This window comes from Bos taurus, chromosome 20, assembly GCF_002263795.3.
Source record: "Bos taurus isolate L1 Dominette 01449 registration number 42190680 breed Hereford chromosome 20, ARS-UCD2.0, whole genome shotgun sequence".
Lineage (NCBI taxonomy): Eukaryota > Metazoa > Chordata > Mammalia > Artiodactyla > Bovidae > Bos > Bos taurus.
The window spans coordinates 42,203,269-42,222,523 of record NC_037347.1 but is presented as its reverse complement, the minus strand read 5'-3'; the positions used below and the strand labels follow the sequence as shown (position 1 = coordinate 42,222,523).

General features: G+C 38.4%; 1 protein-coding gene across 5 annotated transcripts in view; it reads left to right on the top strand.

Annotated features, from left to right (window-relative positions):
• Positions 1 to 18,219, top strand: part of CDH6 (cadherin 6) — a 150,455-nt gene extending 132,236 nt beyond the window's left edge. For 3 of the 5 annotated variants that reach the window (XM_010816814.4, XM_024981339.2, XM_059878762.1), the window contains 5 exons: positions 1,417 to 1,553; positions 4,860 to 4,981; positions 6,042 to 6,159; positions 6,291 to 6,542; positions 12,203 to 18,219. In XM_010816814.4, the coding sequence (XP_010815116.1) occupies positions 1,417 to 1,553; positions 4,860 to 4,981; positions 6,042 to 6,159; positions 6,291 to 6,542; positions 12,203 to 12,693 (1,120 nt within the window). In that variant the 3' untranslated portion in view covers positions 12,694 to 18,219. Of the gene's footprint in view, positions 1 to 1,416; positions 1,554 to 4,859; positions 4,982 to 6,041; positions 6,160 to 6,290; positions 6,543 to 7,026; positions 8,771 to 12,202 lie in introns of those variants that run through there. The other 2 variants (NM_001034640.2, XM_059878763.1) reach the window with 2 other exon arrangements.
• Positions 18,220 to 19,255: the final 1,036 nt, after the last annotated feature.

Genomic DNA, 19,255 nt, shown 5'->3' with positions numbered 1-19,255 from the left:
CCTCTTACTTATGGCTATTCCAGAAGCTAGTGATAAATTTATAAAGAAGATAGCATTTCTCAAAGTCTACTCCTCCTCCATGAATTTCAGTGTTGAAGACTGTCCTTTTTGGTTTCTAAAACACCTCTTGGTTTTCCTTGACTTCTCCAAACCCTCCTTTTTAAATATGTATCAAATTCTTACTCTGCTGTAGGCACTGTTCTAGTCCCTGTGGGTCTCTGTTCCTGTTCATCCTTTAAGCAACTCAGTTCCTCGCATTTTTCCCTCTTCTCTTCTTAGACAATTGACTAGAAAATCCAGATTGTCAGTCCAAATGTTTATCTTGAGCTTCCTGGACTTTCCTAAGGCACCTCAGCCTCAACATGTCAAAACTGACCTTCCCCAAATCCTCTTCTTCATGCCTATCATTTGTAATATCACCATCCAACCATTCTCCTAATTCAGCCAGTGATCTTTATTAAGCATGAGTTGGACAGTGACACTCCTCTGCATAAAATCCGTTGGAAGATCTACATCAAGTTCAAATAAACTCCAACCCATTCCCATGGCCAGCCCATCCCTCTACAGTCCCAACTGTGAATCTCTTTCCAAGCCTATCTCCTAACTCCCTCTCCAGCCTCACTAACCTCAGCCACATTTACCATCTTTTGCTTTTTCAACAAAATGATTTTTAAAATAAAAATGAGTAATAGAAAAATAGCCAATAATCCTACTTATGCACACACACATGTTAAAGTTCTAAAGATCTAAAAAGCTAAATCATAACAATTAGTATATAAACTTGATCCAAATTACATTTAAAAAAATTTGGTGATGATACTCAAAAATCATACAACTTGTCTACTGGGTTGTATTAAGACCTCAACTGTAAAGCAGTAATTTCTCAGAATATCTTCCTTAATGTTCAGTTCAGTTCAGTTCAGTCACTCAGTTGTGTCCGACTCTTTGCGATCCCATGGACTGCAGCACACCAGGCTTCCCTGTCCATCACCAACTCCTGGAGCTTGCTTAAATTCATGTCCATTGAGTTGGTGATGCCATCCAAGCATCTCATCCTCTGTCATCCCCTTTTCCTCCTGCCTTCAATCTTTCCCAGCATCAGGGTCTTTTCCAATGAGTCAGTTCTTCGCATCCAGTGGCCAAAGTATTGGAGTTTCAGCATTAGCATCACTCCTTCCAGTGAATATTCAGGATTGATTTCCCTTAGGGTGGACTGGTTTGATCTCCTTGCATTCCAAGGGACTCTCAAGAGCCTTCTCCAACACCATAGTTCAAGCATCAGTGTTAAGTTACAGATTTTTAAATATGTGCTAAAGGTACAAAAAATTTCATGTAACCGATATTCCGGAATAGTTTTAGGATGTAAAAATAACAAATACAAAGAAAACCTTCCTAAATTCTACTCTGCATTTTCAGGTATTCTGTCGATCGACACACAGATATGGACAGAATATTCAACATCGATTCTGGAAATGGTTCAATCTTTACATCGAAACTTCTTGACCGAGAAACACTGCTGTGGCACAACATCACAGTGATAGCGACAGAGATCAGTGAGTCCACCCTTTTTCCTCTACCATCCCCAGTCCACAGAGAGCATCTCAGCAAGGGCTAGTGAAGCCTGGCTGGAACTCGTCACTGCGTATTGCTGATCCTGCTCAATACATATTGAAGGAGAGAGCTCTGTAATGATTTGTACTAAATGTTTCTTCCAAACACCTGTTGGTTCAATCATAAATGCAAAGGCAACTGTGGAAGTTCTGTAATTTGGGAACAATAAAATGGGAATGCATCTCTAAGTCTAGGTACATGTTGGATTTGATTCCAAAATGCTTGTAAATCAGAGTGTCACACAAGCTGCTGAAAGAAATGGGCTCCCGGTTAGACACTGTATGTGTGTGTCAGTAGTGGGGGAGTGGGGATCAAGGATAACCTACAATGTAGGCATTGCTTAGAAATAGTTCTTTTAATTTCAGCAACATAACCAGTATTATTTTAGCAACATAATTATATGAGAAGAAAGAAAATGATGAATTTAGACAACAAATATTTGTCAACCTTCTGTCAGTTAGCTCTCTCTACGTGCATTTTTAAAAAGAATTGCTATATATAAGCTTTCATTGCACTTTATCAATTAATATATACCAACACAATATTTATTAATTAATATTTGTTTATCAAGGAGGACTTAGTATAGAAATCTTTTGGCTATTCACCTCTTAGCTTTCTGTAGAATGTCTGTTTCAAAATTGTTACAGAATTTTTTTTTTTTGAGTTGCTCAGTCGTGTCCGACTCTTTGCGACCCCATGGACTATACAGTCCATGGAATTCTCCAGGCCAGAATACTGGAGTGGGTAACCTTTCCCTTCTCCAGGGGATCTTCCCAACCCAGGAATCGAACCAGGATCTCCTGAATCGCAGTCGGATTCTTTACCAGCTGAGCTATCAGGGAAGCCCTGTTACAGAAGAGATATCAATTTTTACTTTTCCATGGAACACCAAATGAGCAATACTAACCATCAAGTAATCCACAGAGTATTTAGAATGAATTTTATCACATTCTCCATTAAATGTAAGGCAAAGAAAAACACTGCCAAAGGGATACTTCAAATAATTATACACAGTGAAACCTGTGTAATATATACACAATGTGTAGACTTAAGTAAATTAAAGAAAGAGGATTTTTAAGATAGCATTTAAATGTTTAAAAATAGACATCTAAGTTATAGCTCATTTTTTAGCTTTTGTTTTTAGAAGTTCAAATGATTTTAGTTCAGGTATCTAGTGTACAATGGTCCATATCAAATGGTTTAATACAGTAATATTCTTTGTCAGTATAACTCATGCAATTTGAAGTGGCTGAAAGATATTGAGTAGAATAATAAGTAACCAATGTGGACAAAATGAAACATTGCTTTTGTGTAGTGGTAAGAATTTTTCATTATACATTTGTTAGGTAAGAATTTGATCTTCAGAATTTATGTGGAGGGACTACTGTGGATACAAATGACAGAGCATACTTAAAGCGTTAAAATTACAAAATTATTTCCCAGTTAAAAAGGATCATTTTTATAACATCATGAAATTTTATTTTTTACTGAGGTAGTCATCTTAAGTGTGTTTTAAGCTTTGCACTTAAAAATTTGTTTTTAATGTTTACTGTTTCTATGATATATTTGAAAATACTAGTGATAAAGGCCTTTTAAAACTCACCTTTGAAGCTCTGACTTTGGAAGAATAATGTGAGCAGTATTTTAGATGCAAAGGAACCTAAGAATCTTATTGTCCAAACTTTTTCAGTACCTTTTATGCTGAGTCAAGCTTGTATTAAACCAGCTCTCTCTCACTCCAGGCCAGTGTACTTGCCATTTCCTTGACCTCGAGAGCCAGAAACACTCACATGGCTTAACCCATCTCTTCATTCATGTCTCTATGCAAATGGCATCTCATCAGAGAAGCCAGTCCTCGTCATCCCACACAAAGCTGCATCTCCGTCTCTCTCCGGTCCCTTTTACCTGTTTAATTTCTCCATAGCATTTGCCATCTGGCACATTATATATTTATGTGTTTACAGTTTGCCTTCCTCCTTTAGAACAAAGCTCCAGGAAGCAGGATCTTTGTTATAGTCCCAGTGTGTCCCAGCACCCCAAATAGTGGCTGGCACAAGCTAGTACTAGATGCTCACTAAATATTTATGATGAGAACAAACAAATAGACATATGAGTGAATGAATGAAAAGACCTGAGGTGAGAGACTCCAGCCCCTGATTCTTAGAACAGGAACCTATCTTCCATACTTCCCAGGAGATTATCAGAGATGACAGCAAAAACACTCCATTTACTGCAGGTCTTCAAACACTGATTAGGCTCTTTCATTATATGAGATGAACAGCCTCAGTTTTCTGGTCAGACAGACCCAAGTTTGAATCTAGGATCCACTCTTTATTATTAATTTCTCTGTGAATGTGAACAAATTACCTAACTCCTCCATGCCTCATCTATAATATAATGAGTTTCCTCATCTATAATATGGGGGCAATAATTATATCTATCTCAGAAGTTTATAAGGATTAAATAAAATAATATAACAAAGTGTTTAGCACAATGTCTAGCTCTCAAACTAAAAAACTAAGACCATTCACAATCATTATTATCCCATTCCTTTTTCCTTCTGTCCACAGAAAAGCCTACTTCCCTGGCTTCCTTTAAAATCTGCCTCTAAAATTCCTTTTCTGGATAGTTCTTCTTTATTTTCTGTTAATCTGGGATTTATTATATGATTGCACTGTATGGGCTTCCCTGGTAGCCCAAGAATCTGCCTGCAATGTAGGAGAATCCGGTTCGATTCCTGGGTCAGGAAGATCCCCTGAAGAAGGGATAGGCTACCCACTGCAGTATTTTGGGGCTTCCCTGAGGGCTCAGATGGTAAAGAATCCACCTGCAATGTGGGAGATCTGGGTTCAGTCCCTGGGTTGGGAAGATCCCCTGGAGGAACGCATGGTAACCCACTCCAATACTCTTGCCTGGAGAATCCCCTTGGACAGAGGAGCCTGGTGGGCTCCAGTCCATGGGGTCACAGAAAGTCATATACAACCAAGTGACTAAGCATAGCACAGCACTGACTGTACATAAAGGTAGCTTTGTCCCCTATATATTTCCTTCAGGTGTATCCTGGTCCAGAAGTACCAAAGAATCGAATTCTACTTTTTTGTGACTCTGATGATACATAATGCCCTGTGGTACTCACAGGAGCCTTGGGGAAACTATGTATGAATGAGAAAGGAGTGAGTAACCATCATCTAAATGGGATCACCCATCAACATATGAATGCCTGTTCCTTTCTTTTGGGCATTTTGCAGATAATCCAAAGCAGAGCAGCCGAGTACCTCTATATATTAAAGTCCTAGATGTCAATGACAACCCCCCAGAATTTGCTGAATTCTATGAAACCTTTGTCTGTGAAAAAGCAAAAGCAGATCAGGTGAGTTTCATAAGAAAGCAAATTAATTAACTCAGACAAATTTAGATCTTCTAATAATTCAGATGATACACAGAGCTGAAGGCAAGTTTTGAATTATCTATGGAATAAATGCCAAAAAAATTAATACTATAAATAAGAACCATGATGAATGTTTAACTTGCATAAGAGAACAAACAGTTTTTAAAAACAGGAAGTTCGTTAGTCTCACAGACTGATGCTAATCCCAAATTAGTCTTAAGTTTTCATGAAAATATATCAGTCACTGCATTATTGGAAAAATCTTTATTTGTGAGCAGATACTTTTAATTACAATATATACTGAAAAGTACTAGCTAGAACATAATTTACAATTGCCTATAATTCATAGTTTCATTTATTTACATTGCCCATCTGTACAAGTAATACAAATTCATGAATGTTTTACTGTTTTACACATTTGTCCCCACCTGAAATCAGTCTTTTCTGCCAGTGATATAAAAATTATGTTAGTTTGTCAAAATAGAAGTGCACTGTTAAAATACATGTTAAAATGGGACTCTGAAGTTGTGGGTTTTATATTCAAACTAGCTCTTTAGCAAGTCGATTGCTTATGTATATGCCAAGCTTGCATTTCTAAGCAAGCTGTCCAAAGAGTGCCTCCCTTTACTTAAGTTGCAATGTTGTCATAAACCGCTGTGATATTTTAAGCTTGTTATCACTGTAGGGCTATGTTTCTCAACCCAGGTGATTTTGCCCCACACCCCCACCCCGCCCCTCCCACCCCCGCCAGGGACATTTGGCAATATCTGGGGACATTTCTGGTTGTCACAAGGAAGAGGGTACTACTGGTTTCAACAGATGAATTTAGATTTGCTGCAATAAATACTGTTGTAGGGCTGTCCCTTGCTCTATTTCCAGCCAATCAGTTCTCTGCCTAGGGTGGATTCATTGTAAGTTTTCTAGAGGCTATCATTGTAAAATTAAAATTAGATATCATTGAGTTAAGCAATTTACTGCAAAGCTGTAAGAAACTCTTTTGAGTTAGTAAAACTTGATAACAGCTTTATGGTTTTGATTTTAGTTGATTCAGACCCTACGCGCCATTGACAAGGATGACCCTTACAGCGGGCACCAATTCTCGTTCTCTTTGGCCCCCGAAGCAGCCAGTGGCTCAAACTTTACCATTCAAGACAACAAAGGTAAATGAGCCCAAGCTGCCTGTCTGTCTATATATTTATGTCTGTATCTATATCTATCTAGTCTCATCAGAATTGATCCCATATATAACATGATTTCTGCTTCCATTCACCACTTTGCTTTCCGGTTCCAGACAACACGGCGGGAATCTTTACTCGGAAAAATGGCTATAACAGACACGAGATGAGCACCTATCTCCTGCCTGTGGTCATATCAGACAACGACTACCCAGTCCAAAGCAGCACTGGGACAGTGACTGTCCGGGTCTGTGCATGTGACCACCAAGGGAACATGCAGTCCTGCCATGCGGAGGCCCTCGTCCACCCCACGGGACTGAGCACGGGGGCTCTGATTGCCATCCTTCTGTGCATCGTGACCCTACTAGGTAAACTGCTTCTCCCTGCATCCTATCTCCCCATGCTGAGGGGCACACACTGTTACTGTGGCTCTCTAGATTTATCCGCCTCCCCCATTAAGGCATACAGCCTGATCTAGGTGAGTAGAGTTATGTGCTGGGAATCTTATGTGTGTTCACCCATGAACTAGTTTTTGCTTGAACAATGGCTTTGGAGAATGAACAGTTGTGAAACTTGCCCATGTCTTCCCCCACTGAGGGAGTCGTTCCACCAAAAGAATCTCTTGTCTATCAGGCTGGGAATGAGTTGCAGGGGGATTTGAGGGCAATATAAATACACCCTTTCCATTTCATTTGTTATTTAATATGTAACCTGGCGAACATTCAGTTTTCAAAGAACAAAAGTTGTTGGGTGTGGAGTATATATGATAAAGGCCATTTCCATCAAGGTAAAGTTTAAAGATCAATGAGAAACTAGAAAGAGAAATGCAATGACTTTTTTTCTCTCATACAGGAAAATAAATAGTGGTGAATTTTCTTGAACTCAGCAAACTTGCTTGGATCCACCCACTTGAATAACTACCTTCTTAGCATTGCTCTCTGATTACCACATACACAATGTCTATTATTTCTCAGACTCTCAAAAAATAACTTCTGTGACTAAGGAAATAAATCTGGGATCTAAAAGAAATGAATGTAATCAAACGTCTAACAGTGATTTGAAGGAAAAATTTTTATCCCCAACCAACTAATTAAGCACACAAGTTGAGCTCGGAATGCTCAAAAGTCCCTTGATTGTTATGAAGTAAGAGATCAAATATTAGCTAATGCACCCCTTCAAAAAATAAAAGTTAAAATTTGTAAAACTTGCCTACACCATGGAGGGGAAAGTAAGTCAGTTAACCTGGATTTCACAGAGGCAGACCAGGGAGTCATTTTTTTTTTAATGGCAATGTAGTGACTTTTAGAAGAGGAAAGGAAGACTTGCATTTCTCCAAGAAGAGAACGCCTAGGGATCCCTGCTCAAGAGTTTCATATCCCAGGTTGACTCTGCTAATTATCACAGAGCCTTGAAACCTGGCTACAGAACTGTGATTCTCTGCATCAACTAAGAGTTGGAGGAAGTATTTTAAGATATGAGGATAAATAAAAACTGACAGTTTGCAAAGACAAAACAGTGTTCTAATGGTGTGAGTCTGTAAATGTTGTTTTCCAAGAGAAAGATATGAATATTCTTTTTTGGTTTAAAAAAAAGAGGTTTTTAAATTTATTTATTTTTATTTTGTATTGGGGTATAACTGATTAACAATGTTGTGATAGTTTTAGGGGAACAGCAAAGGGATTGAGCTCTACACATACCCATTCTCCCTCAAAATCCCCTCCCATTCAGGCTGCCACATAACATTGAGCACAGTTCCCTGTGTTATACAGTTCCTTGTTGGTTATCCATTTTAAATGTACCAGTGTGTACACGTCGATCCCAAACTCCCTAACTATCCCTTCCCCCCACCATCCCCCCTGGTAAAAGAGGGTATTTTTAGAAGGGCTAAGCCTGGAGGCTGTATCATATAGAATTCCATGGATCCCTGGTCTATGGAGAAAGAACTGGTCTTCATCTCATAGAGGTCACACTTCCTTCTCTCATCATCTACCCACTTTCTCCACCCTCTTATTTTCCTTCTAACCAGCTCCCTATGACCTCTTTTTTCATCTCCTTCCTCCAATGAATTTGCCGTCTCCTCATTACTCCTAATTTGCCTCCGTGTTTCCCACATCTTGTCTAGTCTCTTTGTAATTCTGTACCTAATTAAAAAGGAGAAAATGGGATCTAACCTTTATTAGACTCACATCATAGGCTAGACACTGGACAGGAGGGTGTACAAATGTTTTTCTCACTTAATCCTCAGAACCATCTGGTCTATATTTATCTGCATCTTACATATGAAAGCTGAGGTTCCAGGATGTGAAGCTAAGTCACACAGCTAACAGGTGACAGAACCAAGTTCCAAACCCAGGTTTTTGCCCCCCAGGCCCTGGTGCTTCCACACTGTACCCTACTTTCTTTACAAGCTTATAGAATGCAGTGCAACTTCCACACTGAAAGAGAGCTTGAACTAAATATGAGATGACTGAGCAAATCTGGGAGCCTGTAAGAGGAAGAAAGTGGCATTGACGTAGGAGGAAATCTGCCATCAAGAAAGTGGATCATGTGGCATCTGTTGTTTCTGTCAATAAAGCAACAGTGAAAACAACTACATCTTGTGCCTCTTTGGTGCTTTCGAGTTGGCATAACTTTCACATTGGGCACCATGTTATCGCTTCTCTTTTACAGAGAAAGAAACTGACTTAGAAAGGTCAGATTGTTTAACTGAATCTAGATCTGCTCATCTCAGATACCTTGCTACCTTCTTGTTTTATGATGGGATTTGAACACAAATTGGTCCAAGTACTCCAGCCCCAAAATTTCACTGCAGTCCTCTGGCCTCAAGGGGGGAGAGAAAAGGAAAGGGTCAGTTACTGGGAAGACAGCATATTAGTTTCTCAGAGTGTTTTTATTCCAAGTGCTTAGAAGTCATACCTTCAGTTTATAAAAGTTAGCTTTGAAAAAAAGACCTTCCTTTTAGATGATTATGCTCTCAAGAAATTCTGTTAGATGTGCCTTGGGCCAGGAAGAAAAGACAGGCAATTGTAGCAGTAGGAGAATTAGGCAGTGCACAAATGCCTTTGAATTACTGAACATGCCCTCTGTCTTCTCGACAATTGCACTTTCAGGTGTGCGTAGGACTAAAAGACAAGATACAGGCAACTTAAGCTAGGGAAGAATTAGGAAGTGATAAATGCCTGCTATCTTGCCTGAAATGGTGGAATGAACCTCTGTCTGTCAGAATTTATTTCCCTGAGAGACAGTTAGCTTGATTCTATTCTCTATTCTAAAGAATGGCCTTACTTACAGCCCTCTGTTTTGCAAATCTGTGTCACACTGGAAACTAGCATAAAAGGTAGATTAAGGGACTTCCCCTTAGCTCAGTTGGTAAAGAATCCGCCTGCAATGCAGGAAATCCCGATTCAATTCCTGCATTGGGAAGATCCACTGGAGAAGGGATAGGCTACCCACTCCAGTATTCTTGGGCTTCCCTTGTAGCTCAGCTGGTAAAGAATCCACCTGCAATGCAGGAGACCTGGGTTCAGTCCCTGGGTTGGGAAGATTCTCTGGAGAAGGAAAAAGGCTGCCCACTCCAGTATTCTGGACTGGAGAATTCCATGGACTGTATGGTCCATGGGGTCACAAAGAGTTGGACATGACTGAGCCACTTTTACAGATCTCCTTTGACACAAGGGACTTCCTTGGTGGCCCAGTGGCTAAGACTCCACGTTCCCAATACAGGGGACCCAGGTTCAATCCCTTGTCAGGGAAGTAGACCCCACATGCCTCAACTAAGAGTTTGCAAGCCACAAGTAAAGACACCGCAACTAAAGATACCATATGCCGCAACAAAGACTGAAGATCCCACATGCTGCAACTAAGGCTTGGCATAACCAAATAAAACTTTTTTTACAAAAAGGTAGATTAAGAGCATCTTTCCACCCAAAACCCTGCAATTTTCCAACCACTTGGACCCCCAGGGTAAAGTGAAGGCATATGGAGCATCCACAGCCCCACCTGACGTGGCCCTTCCTACTCCTCTCTCCCCACCAACCCCACACCTCACACACTCCAAACACACCCTACTCCATGGCCTTGTTCCTAGCTCTGTCCTCTCCTCCAGACAGCACCCTGGATAACTCCTCATCTATTTGCTCAAATGTTACTTCCTTAATGATGCACTCTCCCCCCCAAAACACAAAGAAATATATGCAGCCCCTCAAACATATACAGAAGTCCCTCCCATCCTCCTTACTCTGCCTTACGTTTTCTTATTTATATTGCACTTATCATCTTCTAATAATTTCCTTATTTATTATACACATTGTTTTTTTCTGTCTCCATCCATCCACCACTACCCCCACTACCACCACCTCTGCCTACCTTATTCAGACAAGACTCTTGATCAATTTTTTTCATTAATACTGCCTAGAACTCCACCTGGCACAGAGTTGGCAATAAATAAATACTTGTTGAATAAACAAAAAATACGTACCATGAATGAAAGGAATACATGAGGCACCAGGATACTCTCTGGCAGCAAAAGAGAATGTTTACATTTATACAACCACATGCTTGAAAACAGCAGAACTGCATATCCTTGTGAAATAGTCTATAATCCAAACATGCTTCAAAGCATGGTAATTAAGTGTACAAGCCTTTTAGTCTGCCTGACCTGGATTTCAATTATTTGCACACATCACATCTCTAAACCACAATTTCCTTATGTAAAATGGAGTTATAATGGTGGTACCTACTTTGTCAAGCTCATTATGATAATTCAATTAGATTCTGTATATAAAGCACTTAGCACAGTGCTTGGCACATAGAACTGTCCCAACAGGTAACCAATTATTAATACCATTAACATCTGAAATATTAAATATATAGACACCTGGGTGTGCATATATCCATTATTATATAGGTAGAGATGCACCTCTACCAAAGGCCATTATTCTGTAATTGTTATTGTGATAATTCAATTTTCATGGTGCATAAAAACTGGACCATGTTATGGATGAAGGAGTAAAGAGATATTACTGGTACTAATCTCCCCTGGACAAACCCAGGTTAACAATGCATTTTCTGCCCCAGGTGACTGTTTTCTCTCTAAGCTGTCTCTATGTTTTTACTTTCTCATCCATATGTTCATTCGTAGATGTGTCTCTTTACAGGTAGCCAGCTGTGTTCTTCCCAACCAGCTGTGAAGAAACATCAGGAGCTATTTAAATACAGTTCTTGCTTTGCCTCTAATTTGAATTAGGAAAAATCAAAAGAACAAACATTCCGGTCAACAAACTTACAGAACATGAAACTCTGAAAGATTTTCTGTTTTAAGTTCCCACAGAAATATGTTTGTTTTGTTTAGCCTAAGCACAAATAATCTGGCACGCATACTATTACCTTTTCCCTTCAAACTGGCTGATCTTGAAGTCCAAAATGGCTTTCTGAATTGTATCTGGGTCTCTCCAGGTATTATCTGTACTTATATGTAAGAAAGCTATGCAAACATTCACATCTCTACTTTGGGCTTTAAACTAACTTTACACTTTTCTCGGGGAAAAAAAGAAAAAAGAAGACATCAGTGCCAAAGTTATTTTAGAAGTGGAGTTATGCAAACCCTTCAACACATCCCCGAAGGTGCCAGCCTTGTGCTTATAAGCAGTTTCAGAGCATTTCAGGTGTTCAGCATAATTTTCACTCTTTTTGCAGTACTCTCACTGTGGTTGAGCTTTTTTATTAGTATTTTTTTCCCCTTATCTTGAAACTAGTCTGCCATTTCAAAGCAAAAAGGAACTACTGACAAAACATGAAGGTGTTTTATCCTCTAGTTAAATTCTTAAAAACTTTCTCTCAAATATTATATAGTTACTCCATTGAGGGAGTGGGCGAGGGCCCTGATTTGATCAGGTGCGGAGGCAAGTGCAACCTTAAACAAGAGTAGTTTCTTGGAGAACTTTGAAAACTTCACTTTGTGTTTCTTCCTGATGTTAATTGGGCGGCAAATTAACTTTCCCTTCCCTTGCTGTTTTGTTTCTGCTTCCAGTAACAGTGGTGTTGTTCGCAGCTCTCAGGCGGCAGCGGAAAAAAGAACCTTTGATCATTTCCAAAGAGGACATCAGAGACAACATTGTCAGTTACAACGACGAAGGAGGAGGAGAGGAGGACACCCAGGCCTTTGATATCGGCACCCTGAGAAATCCCGAAGCCATAGAGGACAGCAAATTGCGCAGGGACATTGTGCCCGAAGCCCTTTTCCTACCCCGACGGACTCCAGCAGCCCGTGATAACACCGACGTCCGAGATTTCATTAACCAAAGGTTAAAGGAGAATGACACGGACCCCACCGCCCCGCCCTACGACTCCCTGGCCACCTACGCCTACGAGGGCGCCGGCTCGGTGGCCGATTCGCTCAGCTCGCTGGAGTCCGTGACCACGGATGGGGACCAAGACTACGATTACCTTAGTGACTGGGGGCCTCGGTTCAAAAAGCTCGCGGATATGTACGGAGGGGTGGACAGTGACAAGGACTCCTAATATGATATGTTGCCTTTTTTTTCATTTTTCAATACGACACTGAAAGATGTGAAGTGGCTATTTCTTTCTATTTATCCACTGCTCCGTGAAGGGTCCTCTGTTCTATCCGTTCCAAAAGTAAATGGCTGCAGTCCGTGTGGATCCAATGTTAGAGACTTTTTTCTAGTACACTTTTATGAGCTTCTGAGAGGCAAATGTTTATTTTTTAGTGCATCCTGTTAACCATGTCTGCCCAACAGGCGCTGGGCTGCAGAAGAGGATGGGTCGTCATCTTTTCCCCTGTACTCTTAGGGCAAGTCAAACACAGCTCAATTCCACTGGCCTGGTCTCTTACTACACTGCATTGCATTGACTCGAGGTCAGCTGACTGCTCTGTACATTTCACATGCTAATGGGATGAGGGATTGCGCTTTAATGATAAAAATACAGTTTTAGTAGAAGAAATGAGGGAGGAACCATTGTTCCTGGTGTATCAGCTCACAAGGAGATGATGAACTATATATGGGTGTGTGTTTCTGTCACAAAGAATTTAAAATGATATTTGCCCATCCTGTTTGTCCTTCATAATCTTTTTCCGGCACCAATGATTATTCAAAACATCAGATCCACCAGTGTTTTGAGATTCTCCTTCCTCTTTAGGAAATGATGCCAATTAAATGGTAATGTTCAAAAAGAACAACCAAAAAAAAAATCTTAATACGACCTCACTCCTTGCCCCTGGTTCATAAGACATGCAAAAGTTTGCTGTTGCATCATATAAAGGGAAAGGAAAAATAGCTAATAGATGTTAACAAAGGAAATATTTAGCGTATTTTAAAGTTTGGTTTACCAAATGTATCATGGATCACTTGGAATTATTTCAGCCATCAGTAGGCTAATTACAAATAAGTCTAATCATTTAAAAAGTTCTTGAAGGAACTTTTCTGAGACAAAGTTTAACTCCTTGTCTGTAGTTGTCAGTATTATTCTAATATACTTGAAAGTAGCAGTGTGACGTACAATAACTCATATGCTTCAGATACTTCTTACACAATTAAGTTGCATTAGTAAAAGTAGATTAAATAAAACTCAGATCCCTCTCTCAGAGTTAAATGGGGAGGTAAGAGCCAGTCACACTTGAACTTGACACCCTGTCCTTCACATTCGAAAATATCCATATATTTATATAATGTGATATAGATGAATATTGAAATCATGGTGAAAACCTACATATGTTTGGAAGACGCTCTCAAAAGGAAAACTTGGATTCCCTACAACAAGGGTGTTTAAGATTGTAATTAAAATGATAGTTGACTTTCAAAAGCATTAAAATTTTTCATTGTTTTTAGCTTTGTTTCCATGGCAACACTGCCATCCTTGTCTTTGAACTAATGATAAAGTAATGGTCTCAAACTACAAACAGAAAAGTAATGTACAATCCATCGAATCCATTATTTGCTCTAATTATGCAATTAGCGCCATAGTTATTATCCAGAGGACCCAACTGAACTGAACTAATCCTTTTGGCAGGTTCAAATCATTTATTTCATACACTGTTCTAATGATTTTTGTCATTAGAATCTTACATTGTGCAGTCATCAGAAATTTCCAAAGTACTGTAATGAAAACATCGTTTTGAAAACTTAAAAAAAAACAAAAACAGGTTCTATATGTATATAATATGTACTTAAGAATATGCTGACTTCCATTAGTAGTCTTAGGGATTTATTTTCAGTTAATGTTAATTTTCTGCAGGTAATCTTAGTGTCATTTCCATTTGGGGATAATGTCATATCAACACATATTTTCTATTTGGAAACACACTGTTGTTTTGTTAAGTTTTAAATAGATGTATTACCCAGGAAGTAAAGACAGCATCTTTAAAATAAGAGACATATAGTCTTTGGGGGCTACCCAATTAGAGTGAAAAATTGTTACAACCGTATTATTCCTTGTGTTTCCTGAATGGATGGACTTCCCTGTATACTAACAAGTATTTTATGCTTGGACCGTTTCTTGCTTACAAGGTTCTCTTTTCTAGTTCTTCATACACACACAGACACACACACACAGAGAAGAATGCAAACAAAATACTACAGGAAGGCTTCACTGTAAAGAATCAGTATATATCATAGTCACAGGTAAGTGTTGAAAAAAGATAGCTTAGTAAAGTTAATTAATAAAAACTAGTTACTTATAGCAATAGAACAGCACCTTAATCACACAACTTACTGTAAAAAGAGCTCTCTATCCTCATGTTTCATGTTATGTAATAAATTATATCAAGAGAGATAGTCCTGTAAAAAGAAAAATATCATCAGAAGTCTTCCTTTTGAACTTTCGGCAGTAATTGGAATGTCTGCGGGTTGATGCCAGCAACTTCAAAGTTTAGGGGTAAAATTTACATTCTCCTCATATAAGTGAAAGTAAGAAGTTCTGTAGTGGGATTTCTGAGGTGTGATTGGAAGGTATCTTCTACAGTTATACCAAGAACAGGTTAAAATGACTAAATATTTAAATAACTATTAAATCTCTTACCACAAAACCTGATGATGAGGTGAATCTCTAAGAAAGAGAATAAATTGAGACTGGAGCTGAATATTTTGCATTAGGGTCCTATAAATGTCAAGGTTGAATGATGTTTTCCTAAAATGAAGGCTGTCTGACATCATGGAAACAAAAAAGAGCCATAGTTTCATCATTCTGTGCTGGTTGCACTTCCTTCCCCTAAGCTATCAGGTCGAGGACCCAGGTCAGACATGAATGATTACTGGAGAAAGCATTAGTTTTCAGTTCAATTTTCACATTGTCTCTGTCCTGGTATTAGCTGTTTGCCATGAAAAAGAGGGAAGGAGATTGGAGACAGGTAAAGTTTTAATATTTGCTTTAATCACAAAGAACCTAAATTTCATTAAATATAGGGAGATTGCTTTTGTGGATTGTTTCAAGGACTTTGAGGCCCTTCTCACATTATTTTTCACCCTCTGATTCAAAAGGGAAAGTTTCTTCAAATCACTGAGATATTCCCTAGAATAAGCTGGAATTTTAAAAACATTAATCTATTGTGCATAAATTTAAAGCCCCTCCACTTCATGGCATGTTCTTCCAAAAGACCTGGAAATTTTTCATTCCCAAATAAAAAACTGAATCAAAAAATGAAAAGGAGAATTGAAAATGGTTCCGCAGAGCCATGAGAGAGGGGATCTGGACCCAGAAAATATATGTTTTTGTAAGAACTTTCTTAGCTTTACAGTTTAGACACATAAAGGTTTGGATACAAATTTGGATACAAATTGACTCCATTTTCAGATGGAATAAAATCTGCTGATTCAATTCTCTGTATAAATATTTTGGTTTGATATTCATTTTCAGCTCCCAAAAAGTTGTACAAGAGCTCTTATAAGTTGAATCTCTACCTTTGAAGCAGCCAAATTTTACAGATCCAAATTAACTTTAGAATGCTTTCATTACTTTCACTTTAGGTAATTTTTAAATTTAGATAGTTAAGTAATACATAGATTTGAGATGTTTGATTTGCTGAGCAATACCTTATATCAAATGCTTTGCCTTGAAATGATTATTTCATTGGCGATAATCATATATAAACTACGAATTGGGCATTCCTCAATTTTATACACTTGAGGACCATTTTTTTTTAAAGTATGCAGTTTGAAAGGAAAGAGAAAGCTAATTCCTGAGCCCAAACTAAATGTTTAAAGCAGGTACAACTAAACTCATTTTCCTCAGGAACTGAACTAACCAACAAATTGTTTTGTCATAGTCACTAGTGTTGAAGCAGTGTAATTACTTTGGAAAAACACTAGAAAGTCATGATCTCCACTATTTTGAAAGGTATCCTCTGAAAAGAATCATTTTAGTGTAATTTTATTCTTTTTTTGTTTTTATATAGACGAAATCTTTTTAAATTATTACAGGAGATTAAAACTCTAAGCTGTCTACTGTGTTTACATTAACACTACAAACAAGACTCCTTTATCAGATTATAAGAGTGGAAAAATTAAGAGTTAGTGTGTGGGTCTTCTAGAAAATGAACTATTTCCTAAGGTCTGACAAGCAGCTTTCTTTTGTAGAGGATACAAAATTACAATATGGTCTCCCTAAAAGTTCAATGATTCTTACGGTTGCAGCATTTTTAATATCCCTTTGGCATCTTTATGGAACAATTTTCTAAAGGGATAATTCTCTACTAAAAAATATTAGACCCTGACCATATTTAACACGCAGAGAAATGCCTTGGACTCGCACACTTGTTAAAAGTTAATAAAGAAATAGTTCATTTTTAAAGCCAGGAGTTTATGGTCTCTGCATCGTCAATTTAATTTAAGCATTGCTGAGACAATCTTTAATCTCCTCCCCATTTGGTAATACCTTATTTATGATGCATTTTCAGTTTTTAATTTGGGGGAAACGTTTGCCCAACAGAGCCAGCAGATGAAAGTGCCGAAAGGAGGTCAAATGGAAACAAAGCCTATTACCCACTGTATTTCAGACAGGACCAGGCACTTAGCCGAAGAGCCACTGGGTTATTAGATTAATTTCGAAAGAGCTTTTACAAGTTGCTTAATTCCGTTTTTTTAAAAACCCATGGACCACAAACTCAAATTTCTCTTCAAATGGGGTTAATTTGACAAATGAGGCATGGACCCAGCGTTGTGGAAAAAGCATTCCACTATAATGAGATCTTGGTCTTTCTTGCAAGACTACACTATTTATGTAAATATGTCTAGAGGCACCTACTATAAGCTTTTAGTTTTCTATGATCTATTAGTTTAGTGTTTATTAAGGAATCCATATGTATAGAATTAGTAGGCGTTCAGGAGGAACGCTGTGTAGCAAACGTAAAAATGATCTGTTCGGGAGAAACATAGGAGCGCTTTCAAACCACTGTACTATTCTGTGATTATTTTCCTTGCTTTGAAAGTAAACTGCGTAAGAATAGGATTTATAATAAATGCTACGGGCGTCTTCAGTAGTATCAAGCTAAGGCAATTTGGCAGTCTCCTACCGTGATGTGTGATTTAAAATCCCCCAAATAAAAGCTTTTTGGTATTGATTGTTTTTAATTAAAAATACTCCCAAGTATAAATTGAAGCTGATGCCACCCTCGAAGATTTACCGCCTGGAGTCCTCAGTTCATATGGTTTTCTCGGTGTCGCTCGTGTCTCTGGCAACGAGAACACCTGGTGGAAACAATCGCTGCTCAGCTTTCATCCACATTTCCAGCTTGGGAGATCTTTCATAACTTCACAGATTACACGAGAAACTTTTCTGTATTAGAAGAATGGGGTTGAGACAATTACCTTTTTAGCTCAGTGTGGCGGGACCATTCGTTGTAGTCAAATGGCAGATACACGCTCCTTGAAACAGCTTCTTTTATTTTTCCTTTATTTTCTTGGAAGTATACATTTAAAAAGAATGCAATTTAAAAAGTGATTTCTCACAAAGAGTAAATATGCCTTTTGCAAATCAATTTTTGTAACAAGTTATTTATATGATATTACTTAATAAACTGGTTTTTTTTTCTAACTTGTTTTTTTTTTTCAATTCTCTCAAACTATTGTTTGTAATCAGAGATCTTTTAAATGTACATACTGATACACACTTAATCCTTCCAAATCTGCTGTTCTAACCTCTGAAAGAGCTAACTAAAACCAACTTACTGTATGATAATTCGCTTCTAAACAATAGCTTCTCCCAATCAGCGACATGTATCATTGGCACAGTCCTGCAGACTTCTTACTGCTGGGACATCAAGAATTCTACTATTACTTATAAAATTACTGTATTACAAAGAAACTCGTTCACCTTCATGGAAATTGCTTTAGATTAAAAAAGACAGTTCTATACTTTTGCCCATCCCATATCTCCATCCTTTATTTCACTCACATAAAAACGATTGTATACAGATTTCTGATTTTAAAAAGAAACAGCAAGAGTCACACCAGAGGGGACTAAGAATAAAATCCTTCCAGCATTCTGACACCATAAGTAAATAAAATGTTTTTAGCATATTCAGAAGTATAATATTTTACATGCTTATTCTTTTTTAAGCTGCCTCCTATTTCTACAGAGGCAGTTTCATAATTTTTTAATGGGGAGAATTGAATTCATAGCTTTGCAAAGGAAACTTCCATGTATTCATTCATTTGCTCGATATACAGTTGGCCTGCCACTGTGTGCTATGGAATATTCAACAATAAGCCAAATATATTTTTCCCATCTCTCCAGAAGCTCATGGTCTAGGAGGAAGGGCTGCCATAAATTCATCATTAGGGTACCTACAAGAAGGTGACATGGAGACATCTTCAGAGAGGTATATATGAAAATCTTCATAGGATGGAGAAACTCTTTCTGCCCAGGTAGAGAAGTCAGGGGGAGGTTTAGGAGTTAGTGGGATTGACATCACGGGAGATAAGAAATCAGAAAAAATAACAGGAAAAAGAGAGAAAAGAGAGGGCTGTTTAACCAATGCCCTTGATCTCAGCTGAGGTTTCCTGAAGGAAACTGCTGCTGCTGCTGCTAAGTCGCTTCAGTCATGTCCAACTCTGTGTGACCCCATAGA